This window comes from Phyllopteryx taeniolatus, chromosome 4 (genome assembly GCF_024500385.1).
Source record: "Phyllopteryx taeniolatus isolate TA_2022b chromosome 4, UOR_Ptae_1.2, whole genome shotgun sequence".
Classification (NCBI taxonomy): Eukaryota; Metazoa; Chordata; class Actinopteri; order Syngnathiformes; family Syngnathidae; genus Phyllopteryx; species Phyllopteryx taeniolatus.
Window position 1 is genome coordinate 2,047,253 of NC_084505.1, and position 20,170 is coordinate 2,067,422.

Genomic DNA, 20,170 nt, shown 5'->3' on the forward strand with positions numbered 1-20,170 from the left:
TGCATGGCACATACAAACAAAGAACCATTTGCACTCACTGTTGACCATTACTGGCCATTCATGGCCACTCATGCCAGAGTAGCATCTGCTCCATTTGCTTACTGATTGAGGAGTATCTGCAACATTTGCACAACCAACATTGTCCCAGATTATCGCACTACTCGTCACTTTAAATTGCATATACAAGTCTCGGCGCCCTTTGCACAATGGTCATTGCACCGGACTATTGCAATATTACTCATTCGAACTGCTCTAAGTGCTAGAGGACTCTGCATCTTTTTGCACAATTGTCCATCCATTTTTCATATCACTTATCCTCACTTGGGTCGCAGGCGTGCTGGAGCCTATCTCAGGTATTTTTGGGCGAGAGGCAGGGTACACCCTGAACTGGTCGCCAGCCAATCGCAGGGCACATATAAACACACAACCATTCACACTCACATTCGCACCTACGGGCAATTTAAAGTCTTCAATCAACCTGTCATGCATGTTTTTGGGACGTGGGAGGAAACCGGAGTGCCCCGAGAAAACCCACGCAGGCACGGGGAGAACATGCAAACGCCACACAGGCGAGGCCGTGATTTGAATCCTGGTCGTCAGAACTGTGAGGCAGATGTTCTAACCAGTCGCCCACCGTGCTATTGATCTCTATTAAAAACATGTAACAAAAAAAATATATATATTTTTAAAAGGTGTTCAAGCATAACACCACAGTCAAGGTAAAAGTCAAGGAATCACTGTATTTTTAAATCTTTTTGGACGTAGTAAATAACATTTTTATGAATATTTCTTGATCTTACACTGACATAACTTTTTTGTTTGTATCCTTCTCTTTCATGCTCTGAAGAAACAAATGATGATCTTCTGTTGCTGTGTGTTATTGGCTGTCGTCCTAGGTTCATTTGTCTACAGTTTTATAAAATAGACTGGGTATACATTCTTTGACTTGTTCAGTCTAAACCACAGCTCAGCAACGTAAAATGCTCAAAGAGCCATTTGGACCGTCCCCCACAGAAAAAAAACAAAAAACACTGGAAGCCATAAAACCCTTTGGACATCTAAAGTGAGAATAACTCTGCATATATTGTGTTTTGTTTTTTGTTTTTAAACCATTTTGTATGAAAGAATATAGTCCTGTGTTGCATTTATGAAATTAATGAACTGCTACAGAGAACAAAAAAAATATTTCTGCACGTAACAAAAATATTTTGAACTCGGAAAAAAAAAGCTTAGTTGCTTACTTTACAATAAAATAGTCAATGTCTATTTGAGTCCTCTTCGTATTCATGAAATTAAAGTCAAACTTAAATTATCCACCTGCTGTGGAGGATGCAGTCAGCAGTCAACCTGCATTAAAAGTACTATTTCAAATAACAATTTAAAATATATATTTATTTTAACTGAGTTATGGGGTTTTTGTTCCTGCACCTCAGCGTACAGTGTCGGCGCATCAGGGCTGTAAGACATCACCTTCGTCTTCACACACAATTGTAAGCTACGTATTTGTGAGGCGTGATCAATGATTGTTAATATAGTTCATGGAGCACGTAGCATTAAACGTTCAGTTTTTTTTCAGAATCATTTTTATTCTTTGATTGATCCAAGGTCGAATACCTCAATACATCTTTGTACCAGGTGTTGCACATCACCAGTTGTGACGCATATTTGGAATGTCGAGTGACAAAAAAAGTTTGTGAAAAAAAAGCAGCATAAGCTACAAATTTAGAATTACATTTGAAACATGAACGAACAAAAAAAAAAAAAAATTTAAATTAAATACTCATTATTTATTTTGCAACGTCACAGACAGCCACAGCAGAAGGATGAAAGAGCCATGTTGTAGTGGTGTGCAATACTGTATATTTTGGTATCGATCGGATTCCAAGTAAATTTAGGGCAGTATTGCTAATACCAATACTTTTCAATAATTAAGGTAGACTCATCATCAAATTGCTAAATCTCAATTAATTTTCAAGAACTATAAGTGTTTTTGTGATGTTTCCTTTTTTTATTATGAAATAGTTAAAACCCAGAACTGAATAAGGGCAACATTTATTGTTAAAAAGAAAATACTTTTATTAAAAAAATAATAATTTTTAGAAAAAATAGAATAATAACAAATATTTTTTTTCCCCCACACATTTTCATGTCTGGATTTTTTTCTTCAATAAAGTTTGCAAAGTGATCACCGAATAGCAAATTAAAATGAATGATTTTTTTCAGATACTGTTCAGAAACTACGATACAAAATACAATTTCTCCCTTCATTGCACTTCTTTTCTGTTTTTCTCACTGAAATAAACACTTTTTTCACAATGATCACTCCACAACTTCTTTTCCTTTGGGCTTGTCCCTTTATGGGTCGCCACAGCGCGTCATCCTTTTGCATGTAAGCCTATCTCCTGCATCCTCCTCTCGAACACCAACTGCCCTCCTGTCTTCCCTCACGACATCCATCAACCTTCTCTTTGGTCTTCCTCTAGCTCTCTTACCTGGCAGCTCCATCTTCATCATCCTTCTACCAATATACTCACTATTTCTCCTGGACGTGTCCAAACCATCCAAGTCTGCTCTCTCTAACTTTGTCTCCACAACAAATATAAAACATTTAAAACCAATTATTTTTCGAGTACAATGGCAGAGAGGAAGATGGCGCTCCTCTTCGCATACAAGAGCAAAACTGAAACTACAGTACCGACCTCATCACGCTAGCATCAATCCAATAATGATACTAACTTGGTATTGATACTATCACGATTTGGATCGATCCGTCCACCACATATTATGTGGCTCTGGAGCCGCAGGTTGCCAACCCCTGGTCTAAACAAACAATGACCAATAAATTTTAGGTGGTACAGAAAACTCTTGTAAACTCATGTAAATTTGTTTAACTGTAATCTGCCCTTTTTTATATGAAAGACCCTGTAAAGTTAATTGAGATTTGTTTCTAAATACATTGTATACTGTATGTTTGAAGCTCATTGATGAAACCAAGCAAAGACTGAGAACAATGTAGTCGAATTGTAGGGCACTATTTTTGTATACTGCACAAGGTGGGCTGGAGCGCAAATGGTGGCATATCTTGATTTTCATGCAAGCCCAAGGCTCGCTGGTGTGTTTGCCAATTTGGCAGACCTGTCTTTGCCAAGATGGGCGTACCAACATGAAAAGGGTGTGTGTGTCCTTTCACATCCACCCAGTACGTGTGACAATTTGGTGACTGAAAGTCATTCTAAACGTATGCCTGGTCAGACCACGTCTAACTTTTGGCCCAAGGAAGACCATTGTTCTAACATGATTTTGGTGAATTTGATCAAGGTGCTGGTAGAGAGATATTCATTTTGTGAAAAGCGGACATTGAACCATCTGAATCATTGTATACTGTCATGAACGGAACAGAGGATAGGACCCAAAAATGCACGACTCCAAAACAAATGGACAGTTTCCAAAAAGAGAGGTTTAATAGACGGGCATAGGTCGGTACACAGGCAGGCAATCCAAGAAAGGCAACAGTATCCAAAAACATGAGGCAAGGTCGATAATCGGAACAGGGTCAAGTCTTACTGAGTCTGTGACGTGGAAACAAGGAATGCTGGAACGCGCCGACAAGGTACAACGAACTGGCAACGAGAGGGAATGAGACACGAGGTTAAATACAAGGGGTAATTAGGGTGAACGAGGCACAGGTGGTGAAGATGCTCACAGGAGCAGGTGTGTGTGAAACAGGGGGGAAGACAAAACCCGGAACACACACACACACACACATGACATATACAGCAATTCATTGAGCCCATTTGTATGACATACCTGCCAACTTTGAAACCAGAAAAACTGGGGTCAGGACAAAGTCCCAGTGGGGGATACAGGAGGGACATAAATTTTAGCATTTCGACATGTTAAAATGTGACTAATAATCTAAATTTCTGACACAATAGGAAGACTTTCACCAAAAATAATACTGCAAAAATAAAAAACGGTTAAGGACATTTTATTAGCTAACTTTACGAACAAGTTGATTCATGTTGACCAATAGCATAACATCACCAATATTTTTGCAGTTCTGTTGTGATTAACCCTTCACAATACATTGCATTCAAAATATGAATACTTCCAATACTAAAAATTGGGGTTAATCCTTAACTCCAATGTCCAGAATACAAATATAAGCTACTTTCTTGTTATATTACTGAAATAGATTATGATGTGACATTCGGGCTGGGCGACCGAGCAAAAATAATTCATCCATCCATCCATCCATTTTCTGTACCGCTTTATCCTCACAAAGGTTGCGGGTGTGCTGGAGCCTATCCTAGCTATCTTCGTGCGAGAGGCAGGGTACACCCTGAACTGGTCGCCAGCCAATGGCAGGGCACATATAAACAAACAACCATTCACACTCACAGTCACACCTACGGGCAATTTAGAGTCTTCAATCAACCATGCATGTTTTTGGGAATGTGGGAGGAAACCGGCGTGCCCAGAGAAAACCCACGCAGGGATGGGGAGAACCTGCAAACTACACACAGGCGGGGCCAGGATTTGAACCCCAGCCCTTAGAACTGTGAGGCAGATGTACTAACCAGTCTCCCACCGTGCCACCACAAAAATAATAATAACAATTAATTTTTTCATATTGTCCGATCTTGATTATTAGCGATTTTTTTAAATTGTCTTTAAACTTTTTTAAATAGCCAGTTATAAAGCATTTGTACTGAAAACCTAAGAAGCTAGAGAGCAGTTCAGCATTTTATTAACGCTTCTCAGAGTCAATAACCCCATCATGATATAAGAATACTATGCATCCATTTTCCAAACCGCTTATCCTCACTAGGGTCACGGCCGTGCTGCAGCCTATCCCAGGTATTTTTGGGCGAGAGGCGGGGTACACCCTGAACTGGTCACCAGCCAATGCCAGGGCACATATAAACAAACAACCATTCACACTCACATTCACACCTACGGGCAATTTAGAGTCTTCAATTAACCTACCATGCATGTTTTTGGGATGTTGGAAGAAACCAGAGTACCTGGAGAAAACCCACGCAGGCACAAGGAGAACATGCAAACTCCACACAGGTGTGGTCGGATTTCAACCCAGGTCCTCAGAACTGTGAGGCAGTTGTGCTAACCAGTCATCCACAGTTCCGCCTTTAAGAATACTATGCAAATAATCTGGGAGACCAAGCTGGGACAGATCAACAGATCGACATATACAGCAATATGAACTATCCATCCCGCTCATCCTCACGAGGATCGCGGGCCGCTGGAGCCTATCCCAGCTATCTTCGGGCGGGAGCCGGGTACACCCTGAACACCGTCGCCGGCCAATCGCAGGGTACATAGAAACAAACAACCATTCGCACTCACGTTCACACCTACAGACAATTTAGAGTCTTCAATCAACCTACCACGCCTGTTTTGGGGATGTGGGAGGAAACCGGAGTGCCCAGAGAAAACCCACCCAGGCACGGTGAGAACATGCAAACTCCACACAGGCCGGGCCGAGATTTGAACCCCGGTCCCCAGAACTGTGAGGCAGGTGTGCTAACCAGTCCTGGACAATATGAACTATTTGCTTAATATTCAAATAAGCACGCAAGGCACCACCCACTGGCATTTGAGAGTACTGCAACCCATAAACTTCCATTTGGTTGTTTTTAACTGAAAATAAAATGTCCGTTTTGATATTTCACGAACTCTGCAGAAATATTTCAAATGTATGCCTTGATGTCTGTGTCAGTGTGTCAACTTTTTCAACCTGTCATATAATGCCCTGCAGTTCCATTTTTGAAGCCGGGAGGGCGCTTTGTGTCATCTCTTTCCCCCTTCCCCTCTCTGTTTTCAGCACCTGTCTTCAATCAGCCTCATCACCACCGGTGTATATAAGCCTGCCTGTTCCCGGAAATCCTCGCCTAAGTATTGCAGCCTCACCTCGCGGTACCACGGCGTACCTTATGTCAAGTAAGCTATACTGTTCCTTGCTTCCCTTGTTAACTCTTGTGTCTCCTCGTTCCCAGTGCTGTGTTACTGACCCACGTCATTCCTGCCACCAAGCCTGTTCTGTCCACTGCCTGCCACCTGTCCACGCCGCCACCTGCCAACACATCCAGGACCACCTCCATAACCTTTCCTCAATAAACTGTTCATCATTTTACATCTGCCGAGGCCTGGTCTTGGATCCAGCTGCTCCCCTCACGTAACAGAATACTTAGGCCACTATGGACCCAGTAACTCTGGAGGCTCTGAAGAACGCACTAACCCTCCAAGGCGCCCACATTGGACGACAGGATAAAAACCTGCAAGAAATCACCGAAACGCTCCACTCTCTTTTGCAACATGTCTCCCTCCTTTCCCAACAGATGCAATACATGCAACCCCCTGTAAGTACTCCCCCCAAGTATGTCCCTCCACCCGAGCCCTACTCCGAGGACCTAGGTGCATGTAGCCAGTTTATTCTTAATTCCTCACTCGTATTCAATCTCCAACCGTACAGTTATCCCACAGAACGTTTCAAAGTAGCATATGTCACTAACCTCTTCCGCGGCAAAGCAGCAAAATGGTCCGCTTCATTATGGCAAAACTCCCCTTCATTCATTCGATTCTTTTTCCGCCGAACTCCGCAAAGTATTTGATCACCCAGTTCAGGGCAAAGAAGCCACCCGTCGCCTCCTCACCCTCACGCAGGGCGCTAAATCAGCAGCGGAATATTCCATTGAGTTCCGCATATTGGCAGGTGAATGCGGGTGGGACGACACGGCGCTTGGGGGGATTTTTTCAAATGGCCTCTCTGACCAACTCAAGGATGAGCAAGTGGTCCGGGACGAGCCCTCCTCTCTCGAGGATCTCATCACCCTTTCCATTTGGCTTGATAACCGACTGTGAGAGAGAGTACAAGAGACGAGGGTCCGCGTATGTAAGAATCCTCCCACTCAGAGCACCACACCGTCGGCTTCTCACCCGCCTCGCGCACTTCCGTCACTCCCCGTAGCTACCACAGAGCCCATGCAAATTGGTAAATTTTGACCCACAGGAGCGTCAGCGTCGAGTCATCCACCGGCTGTGTATCTACTCCGGTCACTTTATTTCCTCATGCCCGCGTCGATCAAAAGACCAGGCTCACCGTGACCCGAGAGCGTCATGGTGAGCCAGACCTCCTTTCCCTGAAGCTCCCTCTCTCGCATGACTGTTCCTACTTGCATTATCTATTTCTGCTCAGAACACCCCCATTACTGCCCTTATAGATTTCGGTGCCGATGACAACTTCATTCATTAAGCAATAATTCACCAGCTCCAAATCCCTCTCCAACCACTTCCGTCCCCGAAGAAAGTCACAGCCCTGGATGGCCGAATCATCTCCCGCGTTACCCACCAAACAGTGCCATTCACCTTGCTTATTTCGGGTAATCACCGTGAGAACATCTCACTTTTTGTGATCCCTTCCCCTGACACCCCATTAGTCCTCGGAATTCCCTCGCTCAAAAAATACAACCCCTCCATCGACTGGACACACTGCTCCATCACCGGATGGAGCCCTCACTGCCACTCACACTGCCTGCTCTCAGCTATACCGCCCTCTGATAAATCGCCACCCCCTTCCACGCCCGTTGACCTCTCCTGAGTCCCTGGAGAATACCATGATCTCTCTCTTCACCAAAGACCTGGCCATTTCTCGACCCCCCGCACTGCCCGTATCTACTGCCAGGGGCCCCTCTTCCTTCCTTCCGTCTCTACAACCTTTCCCAACCTGAGAAAAAGGCAATGGAGGACTATATCCATGACTCTCTGGCTTCCGGACTAATACGACCTTCCTCTTCTCCAGTAGGGGCCGGCTTCTTTTTTGTTGAAAACAAAGACACTACTCTTCACCCATGTATCGACTCCTATGGTCTCAATGACATCACTGTCAAAAATAAATCTCCGCTTCCCCTCATCGACCCCTTGCTTAAACCCCTCTGCGACGCCCGGATATTCACCAAGTTGGATCTACGGAACGCCTACCACCTCATCCGTATCCGAGAGGGGGATGAATGGAAAACCGCTTTCAACACCCTTCTCGGACACTTCGAATATCAGGTCATGCCGGTTGGATTGACTAATGCCCCCGCTGTCTTCCAGACCTTCATGAACGACCGCACGCAATAAACAGCTCGCGGACCGTCATCGCTCCCCGGAGCCTGAATACAATGTGGGCCAATCTGTCTGGCTTTCTTCTCACGACATCCCTCTTCAGACAGAGTCCCGGAAACTCACTCCGCGTTTCGTTGGTCACTTCCCAATTACCAAGATCATCAATCCCACTTCCGTCCAATTGTAGCTTCCACAGTCTCTGAAAATTCATCCCACATTCCACGTCTCTTTGCTGAAGCCTGTCTCCACCTGCCTGCCAACTGTCCACGCCGCCGCCTGCCAACACATCCAGGACCACCTCCATAACCTTTCCTCAATAAACTGTTCATCATTTTACGTCTGCCTCCGCCTGCTTTTGGGTCCAGCTACTCCCCACACGTGACATTACCGGTGCAGCTGCAAGACTTTGAAAACTGTTTGTCCTGATTTGAAACCCCAAGCAGCACGAAATGTGATTGAACCATAAGCAGTTGATTTGCCAAGACAAAAGTTTAAACAGTCATTCTATATGCTTGATCTGTAGTATCAAGTTGGGAGTATTTTATATTAAGATATGATTCTTACACTACTTTTATGGCCAAGCTTGTACACTAAATTCGAGTCGATGGGCGTGGTCTTGTCCGGTCCGCCGCCCCCTGGATATTTAACCTCTGACTTCCACCTCCTCCTCCTCTTTCATGTTTAGCCCTCTGTCGTGTCTGGCTCGCTTGTTTTTCCTCAGCGCGGCGTGGCTGTGCCGCCGCCCCTCCCCTTCCTTTTGTTCTGGCCAAACGTGAGTTCTCTGAACTTGGTAGCGGATCCCGAAAACAGGGGGGGGAGAGAGATGGTCATATTCTACCAACGAGGTGTGATGAACAACAATTTTTCTTCATCTTTTTCATCAACCAAACCTGCCTCCTCGCCTCCTGAGACGACTGAGACAGACCATCCCACCGACCAGCTGATCTACAGTCGTGAGTAGACACTGCAATCATTGCCAAAATGTACAAGATTAGTGCCTAATAATTTTGGGGAAATTACTAGCGTCACACAAAATCCCAATTTTGCTCTCTCTCGCTCTGACTCAACGCATTAAACACACACATTCACATTTTTAGCCCAGCAGCACACGGTCTTATTTCCCTTTTGGTATGCCTTTTTTTTTGCTTTCACCAGCATCCATCCATCCATTTTCTGAGCCGCTTCTCCTCACTAGGGTGGCGGGCGTGCTGAAGCCTATCCCAGCTGTCATCGGGCAGGAGGCGGGGTACACCCTGAACTGGTTGCCAGCCAATCGCAGGGCACATACAAACAAACAACTCACAGTCACATCTACGGGCAATTTAGAGTCACCCATTAATGCATGTTTTTGGGATGTGGGAGGAAACCGGAGTGCCCGGGGAAAACCCACGCAGGCACGGGGAGAACATGCAAACTCCACACAGGCGGGGCCGGGGATTGAACCCGGGGCCACAGAACTGTGAGGCTGACGCTCTAACCAGTCGGCCACCGTGCCGCCGCTTTCACCAGTATGAGTGTTATTTTCTTCCCGTAGTTAGCCTGTTTGTGTTTCCCTATAGATCCCTCATAGATTTCATTAAATATTCTATAAAATTCCACTCTTGGTTGTGTTTTGTGTGTGTTTTGAGTTTAAGTAAGCCTCTGTCATCTAGAACCCGTATTTCATAAAATGTAAAAACCTTTAGATGATGAGACTGATAAAAAGTTTGTCGTCGCTTTCTCTTAAATTTTATACATATAAAAAGTGAAGTGGTGCCCTTTACGAGACAAAAGAGCTTGATTAATCACGCTTAAACTTAGCCTGCGTTACTTCCGGCTTATTCTTTTCTCCCAAATTAATTGTGTTTTTATCTAAACCAATATACGCTACACTACATACCGTTATGTAAACATTATTGCTACTTTCAAATGTGTATCATCTTTAAAAACAATACAGATTAACTAGTTATGACATTAAAGCTAGCTATCTTAGCTATCTGAGCCTCGAGTGACACGCTCAGAGCTGTTTCTTTGGCTGATGAACTCAGCCAGAGGAGCTGGGGCCAAATCATGCAGTACTTTATAAATCAAATTTAAATCTGCAAATATGTGAAGACTGTCCCAGTTTAAAAGACTGTATTTTTTAAAAATTGCACAGTGATGATAGTGCCTTGGTTTTTTATGCATCGCTTTAATTACTTGTTTGTACAAAACTTCCAATGTTTTTTTTGCATTCTGACCAGCCTGGGACCAACTGGTTATGCAATAGTTAAAGTGACTAAGAATCATTGAATGCAGGTAAATTATTGCAGCTTCGGTTGACATTTCATTCCGAATTGCACGAAAATTTGCGAGGTTTAATTTGATATTTTTACACAATTTGTCAATATGGGCTTTAAAGGAAAGCTGTGAATCTATTATTAACCCAAGATATTTGTATTGGCTGACAATTTGCATTTTTTCTCCATTAACAATTATGTCGGGGTCAGGTGATACTCTATTTGTTTTAGTGAAATACATGCCTACAGTTTTAGAAACGTTTAGCTGTAGACAGCACTCCTGCAACCAAGTTGTGACACAGGACATTGTATTAGTGAGTTTAGCAGCAACAGTATCTTTGGAGCGACCATGAACAAAGAAAACTGTGTCGTCTGCATTCATTACGCACTCTGCTTCAGAGCAAACAGTGGGCAAATCGTTGATATAAAGACTAAATAAAAGGGGGCCTAATATTGATCCCTGCTTGAGAGCTTGGTAAGAAGAATAGAGTGATTTACTGTATCGAAAGCTTTCCTGAGGTCCAAGAACACCGCCCCTACAACTCCACCCTTGTTGAGAGAAGATTTTATTTTCTCAATGAAGAGGCATGTAGCCATTTCAGTGGAATGCTTGGATCTGAAACCAAACTGCATGGCGTGGAGAGAGGGGGAGCTGTTGATTAAATAATGGACAATCTGCTCTGACACCCATTTTTCTGCAACTTTGGAAATGGCCGGAAGAATGCTTATAGGTCGGTAGTTATTCAGAGAAGTTGAGTCACCGAATTTAAAGACAGGGGTAACAATAACAGATTTCCAGGCCTTTGGAAAGTGACCAGATGAAATTGAAAGATTAATGATTGAGGCAATAGGAGTAGCAAGAGTTGAACCTAGATCTTTGAGCATGCTAGTGTCCATTCCAAAAACATCCTTTTTTCTTAGATGGTTTGAGTGAATGAATTAAATCGATAACTTTGGTCTCAGTAATATTTTAATAGTAAAGAACTGCGTTGCAGACAATGCAGGGTATTCCTTCCTTTGTTTTACTGCAAACTTAGAAGAGATTTCTGACACAGATTCAATGAAGTAGTTGTTAAAAGCATCAGCCATCACTTGAGGTTCCGTCAGGATGTTTCCATTTAATTTAATTTGCATTAGTTTTGTTTTGTTATTTTGTGTATCACCCAATAGTTTTTTAATATAATTCCAGGTTATTTTTGAATTTCCCTTCGCACTATTCAGAGCAGTAATGAAAAAGTCAGCTTTAGATTTTCTTATTTCTTTCACTACCCTATTTCTCAGTGAAATAAAGTGCTGTATATTGTATCCTGATTTGACCGACAACTTCAAGGAATGATCGCGTTCTTTCATCAGTTTCAGAATAAATGTGTTTAACCAAGGAAGGCCATTCTTTCTAGCTTTTAGTTTAATTATCTGTGTAAATTGTATAATAATTTCTTGTATTTTGTTGGCAAATTTAGAACAATCCTCATCTAAATTTTTACCAGCGAGTAATACATCCCAGTTTACTTCTTGGATAGAATCTTGGAAATTTTGTTGTTCATGTTTTGGTATCCTATTGGATTCAGTGGTGGCCAAGGGTTTGAAGCGCTTTTTATTTAATTTTCTTGTGACCATTATAAGATTGTGATCAGACAATCCTGTGAGCATATTGTATGGCTTCAAGATCCTTTCTGGCCTATTATGTCCTTTGAATTTACTTCATTTGAACATGTACAGCGGCACGGTGGACGACTGGTTAGAGCGTCTGCCTCACAGTTCTGAGGAGCGGGCCTCACCCCTCATGGCTCACTATGATCACCCCACAAGGTTAATACCATGTATTTTTAGAACTCATAACAAATGTGCTCATACAGTAACCTACACTCAGCTCTGTGAGATAAAGGTTCATGCGTAAATGTTGTATGTGTGGTATTTGTAATAAATCTTTTGAATTCAAATAGAAGCACATCAGCATATCAAAGAGGATATCAAAAACTTGGACTAACTTTTTTTTAAAACTTTTTGATTACTCAATTTATTATTTTAATACACAGGAGAGGACACGCACACTGACAAAAAAAATCATGTTTCAGAAGCGGGGTAAATTGTCAATTTAAACATTTCAATCATGTGCAACCGATGTACATGTTCAAATGAAGTAAATTCAAAGGACCCTTTTTTTTTTTTTTTTTTTTTTTTTCAGTGCATGTGCTGGAGTCACAAAGCGATTGTGAGGGCAATAGGCGGCATAAATGATCGCCTCGATCAATTAATAGGTGTCCTCACAAATATAAGTGGTTCATTAAATACACTGGTTAACAAGTGAATTCGGAGTCCTTGTATCTTTTACATTGTTGAAATTAAATGTTGTCGGGCATGAATTGTTCATCAGTGCTAATTATTCATGTGTCTCTGGTGTGCAGATTTATGAGAACAGTTTCCCAGCATCACCTCTAAGTGTCGCCAAAGCACCAAAAGCTGCAGAAGCGTGCGTACGCCAGCTATGCAGTTGCCGTGAGACACTGTACATTTCCACGGTCATGTCACTCTTGATACATCTGAACTATGCCGTGAAAAAGAACGGACGCCACATTTTTGTGCGTACGCACCTTTTGTACATGAGGCCCCAGGGACCACATGTACAACCCCAATTCCAATGAAGTTGGGACGTTGTTTTAAACATAAATAAAAACAGAATACAATGATTTGTAAATCATGTTCAACCTATATTTAATTGAATACACTACAAAGACAAGATATTTAATTTTCAAACTGATAAACTTGATTGTTTTTAGCAAATAATCATTAACTAATTAATTTTACGGCTGCAACACGTTCCAAAAAAGCTGGGACAGGGTCATGTTTACCACTGTGTTACATCACCTTTTCTTTTAACAACATTCAATAAACGTTTGGTAACTGAGGACACTAATTGTTGAAGCTTTGTAGGTGGAATTCTTTCCCATTTTTGCTTGATGTACAGCTTCAGCTGTTCAACAGTCTGGGGTCTCCGTTGTCGTATTTTACGCTTCATAATGCGCCACACATTTTCAATGGGAGACAGGTCTGTACTGCAGGCATGGCAGTCTCGTACCCGCACTCTTTTACTACGATGCCACGCTGTTGTAACGCGCAGAATGTGGTTTGGCATTGTCTTTCTGAAATAAGAAGGGGCATCCATGAAAAAGACGTTGCTTGGATGGCAGCATATGTTTCTCTAAAACCTGTATGTACCTTTCAGCAGAAAGGTACATACATGTTTCAAGACGCTTCCTGTATGGAGAAACTAGTCGCATGCATTGCTCTGGTGTGATTTTGGCCCATTCTTCCAGACAAGCAGTCTTCAAATCTTGAAGGTTCCGTGTGCTTATTTTATGGACCTTGAGTTTCACTTCTTTCCATAGATTTTCGATTGGATTCAAGTCAGGTGATTGGCTGGGCCATTTGAGCAACTTTTTTTTTTGTTTTCTTTGAACCCAATTGATAGTTTCCTTTGCAGTATGTTTTGGATCATTATCCTGCTGAAATGTCCACCCTCGTTTCATTTTCTTCATCCTCATAGATGGCAGCAGATTTTTGCAAAGAATGTCCACATTTTCCCATTCATCCTTCCCTCAATAATATGAAGTTCACCAGTACCATTTGTTGAAAAGCAGCCCCACACCATCATGTTCCCACCTCCAAACGTCACTGTTGGTATGGTGTTTTTAGGGTGATGTGCAGTGCCATTTCTCCTCCAAAGGTGGTGTGCATTATAGCACCCAAACAGTTCAATTATGCTTTCATCGGACCAGACTATATTCTCCCAGTATTTAACTGGCTTGTTCAAATGTTGTTCCATGTTGTTGTTTTTTTCAGCAATGGGGTCTTGCATGGCGAGCCTGCATACAGGCCATGACGGCAGAGTGCATTACACACTGTTTTCCTTGTGACAACAGTATCTGCTAATTCCAGGTCTTTTTGAAGCTCTCCATGGGTGGTCCTTGGCTCTTGGACAACTATTCTGATTATTCTTTGCACTCGTCTGTCACAAATCTTGCGAGGACCACCTGATCGAGGCAAATCTATGGTGGTATGATTTGCTTTCCACTTACGTATTATAGTGACTCGGACCCAGTTGCCAGAACTCCCCCCCCCCTCCCCCACCTTGATAAACTGCATTCTTCCAAGTGGCCCTGCTGTGAGCCTACCACAAGAAGACGCCTACTGGACCCTAAAGTAATTAGCAGGTCCCCTCGAAATCATGGTTTACAGTCATCAAAGAGTCCTTTTCTTCGTTTGAACTGACAGCAGCCCAAAAGGGACTCATCGACGATGAAATGCAACTACAGCAACAAACTATTTGCTTAATATTCAAACGTGCACACAAGGCGCCACCCACTGGCGATTGAGAGTACTGCAACCCATGAACTTCCATTCCGTTGTTTGTTAATCAAGGATAAATGTCTTGTTTTGATATTTTACGAGCTCTGCCGAATTATTCCAAATGTATGCCTTGATGTCTGTGGCAGTGTGTCAACTTTACAAGCACAGCTGTGAGATTTTGAGAACTGTTTATCTTGATTTGACTCCAAGCAGCATGAAATGTGATTTGAACCATAAGCAGTTGATTTGCCAAGACTAAAGTTGAAACAATCACTCTATATACTTGACCTGTAAAATCAGAGTACAAAGTTGGGGGTATTTTATATTAATATATCATTTTCAACCCATTTTATCTGTCAAAATTGTAGACTAGATTCAAGCTGCTGGGTGTGGTCTTGTCTGTTCCTCAGTCCTCACCGACACGCCCCGGGGTACTTAACCCCTGACTCCTGCTCCCTTGGGCCTTTTTTTTTTGCTTTGCTCTTCCCTCTTGGTTCCTCGCCTGGCTCTTGCTAGCAGCTCCCCAGCCCCTTTTGTTCAGACACGCAGTTCGGCCAACACGAAGGCCGGAATGAGAACAGACTTGTCTTCCCAGCCTCTACGGGCCAGGGCGATCAGAGCAGCTGCAACTGAACTACCAGGTACGCTTCCAGTCAAGCGTGATCGCTCTGAAATTGCTAGCGAGTCCCTGAAGAGGCAGGAAGAGGAACAGTCGCAACCTCCCACAGAATGTGTGAAGAACTGCTTTCCCTTTTTCCGCCTGTTTGCTTTATTTTTGTACACCTTTTTCTTTAACCAAACCTACCTCCTCGCCTCCTGAGACGCGCCCAGAGAGACCACTCCCAGAGACCAGCTGATCTACTTTCGTGGGTAGACACCGCAAGTGTTTGCCAGACTGTACAAGATTAGTGCCTAATAATTTCGGGGAAATGACTAGCTTCACACAAAATCCCAATTTTGCTCTCTCTCGCTCTGACTCAACGCATTAAATACTCACATTCAAAATTTTAGCCCAGCAACACACAATGTTCTATTTCCCTTTTCATATGCCTACTTTTCTTCTTTTCACCATTATTAGTGTTATTTTCTTTATTTAGTTAGACGTCTTTGTGTGTTTCCCTCTAGATCCCTTGTAGATGTCATTAAATATTCTATAAAATTCCAATCTTGGTTGTGTTTTGTGTGGGTTGAGTTTAACAATGTCTGTCATCTAGAACTCGTATTTCATAAAATGTAGCAACCTTCAGCCCCCTGTACGACCGGAGTCAGAGTTTGGTCTGCATATCCAGCAGTAAGTCGGACTCGTTTCCGGTGAGGTTTGGACTCCGCCAAGGCTGCCCTTTGTCACCGATTCTGTCCATAACAATTTTTTTGACAGAATTTCTAGGCGCAGCTGATAAAGTGGATAAAGTGGCTGGGGAGAGGGAACTCTGGGCGTCCCTGCTCAAGCTACTGCACCTGCGACCCGACCTCTGATAAGTGGTAGAAAATGGATGGATGGATAGCAACCTTCAGATTACGAGACTGATAAAAATGTTTCTCGTCACTTTCACTAAATTTTATACATATAAAAAGTGACGTGGTGCCCCTTTTCGAGACAAATTAGTTTGATTTTAACGATTAAAGCGTAAATCGGACTAACCCGGAAGTGAATGCAGGTGCTTACCTTCCTTCGTATCTTTACCCAAATTAATTACATTTTAATTTCAATCAATATACGTGTAGCGTATATGGGTCAAATAAAAATGTAATTAATTTAGGAGAAAAGAATAAGCCGTAAGCGACGCCTGCGTTACTTCCGGTTTAGCGTAATTTTAAGTTTAATTGTTAAAAGCAAACTGATTTTATCTGTTAAAGGGGAACCACGTCACTTTTTATGTGGATAAAATTTAGGAAAAGTGCCGAGAAACCTTTGTACCCGTCTTGTAATCTGAAAGTTGCTACACTATGAAATTTTGAGTTCTAGATGGCATAGGCATACGTAAAATCAGAACACACACAAAATACAACCAAGAGTGGAATTTGACAGTATATTTAATGACATCTTCAAGTGATCGAGAGGGAAACACACAAAAGGGGTCTAACTAAAGAAAGAAAATAACACTAATAATGATGAAAAGAAAAGGGAAATAGAACATCGGGTGTTGGACTAAAGTTGGAAACGTGCGTTTGCTGCGTCCAGTGCGGACGGGAGAGAGAGAGAGGACGAAGTTGAGATTTTGTCTCAAGCTAGTAATTTCGCTGAAATTATTATGCACTAATATTGTACATTCTGGCAAAGTTTTGCCACGTCTACTCGCGACCGTAGGCTCAAGATGATGGATGGTAGTCTCTCTCTGGAAGTGGCTCAGGAAGCAAGGCGACAGATTTGGTTCCAGAAAATAAAATAAAGCAAAATAAAAGAGGCGGTAGAAGAAAAAAGGGTTGGTCATCACACCTTCTTGGGAGAACAGGACCGTCTCTCTCTTCCTGCCTTTTTGGTGGCTTGCTGGTAATTTCAGAGCGATCACGCTTGGCTGGGAGCGTACTTGGTACCGTAGCAGCAGCTGCTCTGATCGCCGAGTGATGGCGCACATTGAGGCTGTGAAGCCAAGTCTGTTTTATGCCGGCTTTCGCGGTTACCGAGCCGTGTGCCCGAATAAAGAAAGGGCAGACGGGGGAGGGGTAGCCCACAGCCAGCCCGGCTGGCGAGCTGCCAGCAAGACAAGAAGAGAGAAAAAACACGAGAGCGAGAAGGTTTGAGTAAAGCGTTAAATACTCCAGAGGCTGGGCGTGGGCAAGAGGGATTGTGGACTGGGAGAAGATCACACCCATCAGCTTGAATCCCGTCTACAAATTTGATAAAAGGGGTTTAAACTCATATATTAATATAAAATAACCTCAACTTGGTACTCTCTTTACTCAGAGGCCAAGCATATCGGACTGACTGTTTATACTGTTTTGGCAAATCAACTGCTTATGATTCAAATCACATTTCATGCTGTTTGGAGTCGCATCAAGACAAACAATCCTCAAAATCTCACAGTTGCTCAGAAAAAGTTGAAACAGCTTAAAGTTGACACGCTGATACAGACATCAAAGCATACATTTGAAATATTTCTGCAGAGTTAATGAAATATTAAAACAGACTTTTACCCTTGGTTAAACATCAATTGAGAGTTCACGGGTCGACTTTGCAGTTCCTCTCGACGCCTGCGGGTGTCGCCATGTCCCAGCAATTGTTCCTATTCCTAGACAGGTCTGGTGGAACATCTGGCCTTTGATGCTTAGGAGTTCAGACTTTGAGGGTAGATGTTAATTAGTTTAGGGCCCACGAGACGTCTCCTTAGGGGCAGTCTCACAGCAGGGCCGCTTGGAAGAATGCAGTTTATCAAGGTGTGGGGAGTCACTGTGAAAAAAAACTATACTATTCAGCTTCTGTCAAAATGATTAATGGAAGTGATGTCATCATATGGTGCCGGAAGTGTTGTTGTTGGCGGAAGTACATCGGAAGTGATGTAATCACGTGGTGCCGGAAGTGGGCGGCAGAAGTGACGTTGTGTTGTTGCCGGAAATGGACCAGAGGTTCTGTTGTTGCCGGGAATCTAAACCGGAAATCGGAGGTGACATTAGAGGATGTGACGCCATCGGTTGTTGTTGCCGGAAGTGTGGAAGGTGTGACCGGAAATCAGAAATGATATCACCGTGTTTCAACACTGTCCAGACATGTTCAGTCAACATGTTCGTTAATTCATAGCATATGTATTTCAAAATATCATTATAATGTTTACAATCTATCAATTCATTTGAAACTCACACAGGGTCATACGACGGGCGATATGTCGACCGGGGCACGACTGAGTGACTTTTCAGCCTTGTACTTTGTGTTCTTATCCATAGCAAATACATCAGCTTAATTTTTTCTAGATGAACGCCCTGGAAGGCGTGTCTGCGTATGCGCACGCTTGATCTATCACACTAATGGCACTGTATTTAATTATAGTTATTCGAATATCAGTATTTAATCCATTCACTTTACAAGATATTATAATATTGTCTGTGCAGAAAATACAGTTGCTTTTAAAGTTGAGGTGGAAATATCTCTGAAAAACGTCAATCGTGGATGTTAGTAAGTCAGCAGATGTGTAACGATCGCTGTTGAGGCAGTTCTACACAGCGGTCATCAAATCAGTCCTGTGTTTTTCCATCACAGTCTGGTTTGGCGCTGCTACAAAAAAGGACGAACTCCGACTGCAACGGACAAAACTGCTGAAAAGATTGTCGGTACCCCTCTAGCCACCCTTGAGGACTTGCACGCTGGCAGAACTAAGACAAGAGAATGCAAAATCCTCTTGGACCCTCCACATCGTGGTCACCAGCTCTTCCAGCTCCTTCCCTCAGGTAGGCGCTACCGAACAATGCAAACTAAAACTAGCAGACATTCCAACAGCTTCTACCCTCTCGCCATCAAGTTCTTAAACATCTAACCTACAATTAAATTGCAAAATGCCGCCAATTCTTTGTCTTGAGTTTGTTGTCACATTTCTGTCAGGCCAATGATACATTACTTGTGCACTCAATGTAGCAGTCTCGCCACGCTATTCTGTTTTTATTTATGTTTAACACAACGTCCCAACTTCATTGGAATTGGGGTTGTAAATAGACAAGGGGTTAAGTTATTGGCTGCCAACATTTTTTACTTTGTACGTCATTCACCGGCCCAAAAAGAAAACACTGGCCTTGGTGAAGGACAAAAAGATGCAGTTGTTCCCAAACAATCGGAGGAACCGGAGATAAGGCGAAATGAGGCGCAGACGGATTCATCAGGGTCATCCAAACAATCGGAGGAGCGAATGACAAATGAGGTGAGCCAGCACGTTGAATCTCCCACACCCCTCCCACCCCCATTGGAGCAAAGCCCAACGCAAACCTCACTCTCTTCTTCTTCTTCTTTTCCTTTCGCCTTGTCCCTTTAGGGGTCGCCACAGCGTGTCATCCTTTTCCATGTAAGCCTATCTCCTGCATCCTCCTCTTGAACATCGAACCTTGGCTGCAAAAAGTAGAGATGGAATATTGAGGCCACCAAACCGGACCCCCTCTACACCTCGGCTGCGCCTAGAAATTCTGTCCATAAGTTATGAACAGAATCGGTGACAAAGGGCAGCCTTGGCGGAGTCCAACCCTCACCGGAAATGAGTCCGACTTACTGCCGGATATGCGGACCAAACTCTGACTCCGGTCGTACATGGACCGATCAGCCCGTATCAGGGGGTTCGGTACACCATAGTCCCGAAGCACCCCCCACAGGACTCCCAGAGGGACACGGTCGAACGCCTTCTCCAAGTCCACAAAACACATGTAGACTGGTTGGCCAAACTCCCATGCACCCTCGAGGACCCTGCCGAGGGTGTAGAGCTGGTCCACTGTTCCACGGCAAGGACGAAAACCATACTGCTCCT

The 20,170-nt window shown here is 43.3% G+C and overlaps 1 protein-coding gene across 4 annotated transcripts in view; it reads left to right on the forward strand.

Moving 5' to 3' along the window:
- The window catches only part of LOC133477385 (syntaxin-3-like), a 43,972-nt gene extending 24,866 nt beyond the window's left edge, over window positions 1-19,106 (forward strand). For 2 of the 4 annotated variants that reach the window (XR_009788336.1, XR_009788335.1), the window contains exons 10-12: window positions 5,846-5,916; window positions 6,018-9,080; window positions 18,925-19,106. Coding sequence is in view for 2 of the 4 variants with exons in the window: in XM_061772046.1 (XP_061628030.1) it covers window positions 5,846-5,916; window positions 6,018-6,138 (192 nt within the window). In the remaining 2 variants the exon portion in view is untranslated. Of the gene's footprint in view, window positions 1-847; window positions 2,298-5,845; window positions 5,917-6,017; window positions 9,575-18,924 lie in introns of those variants that run through there. The other 2 variants (XM_061772046.1, XM_061772047.1) reach the window with 2 other exon arrangements.
- The last annotated feature ends 1,064 nt before the right edge of the window (window positions 19,107-20,170 follow it).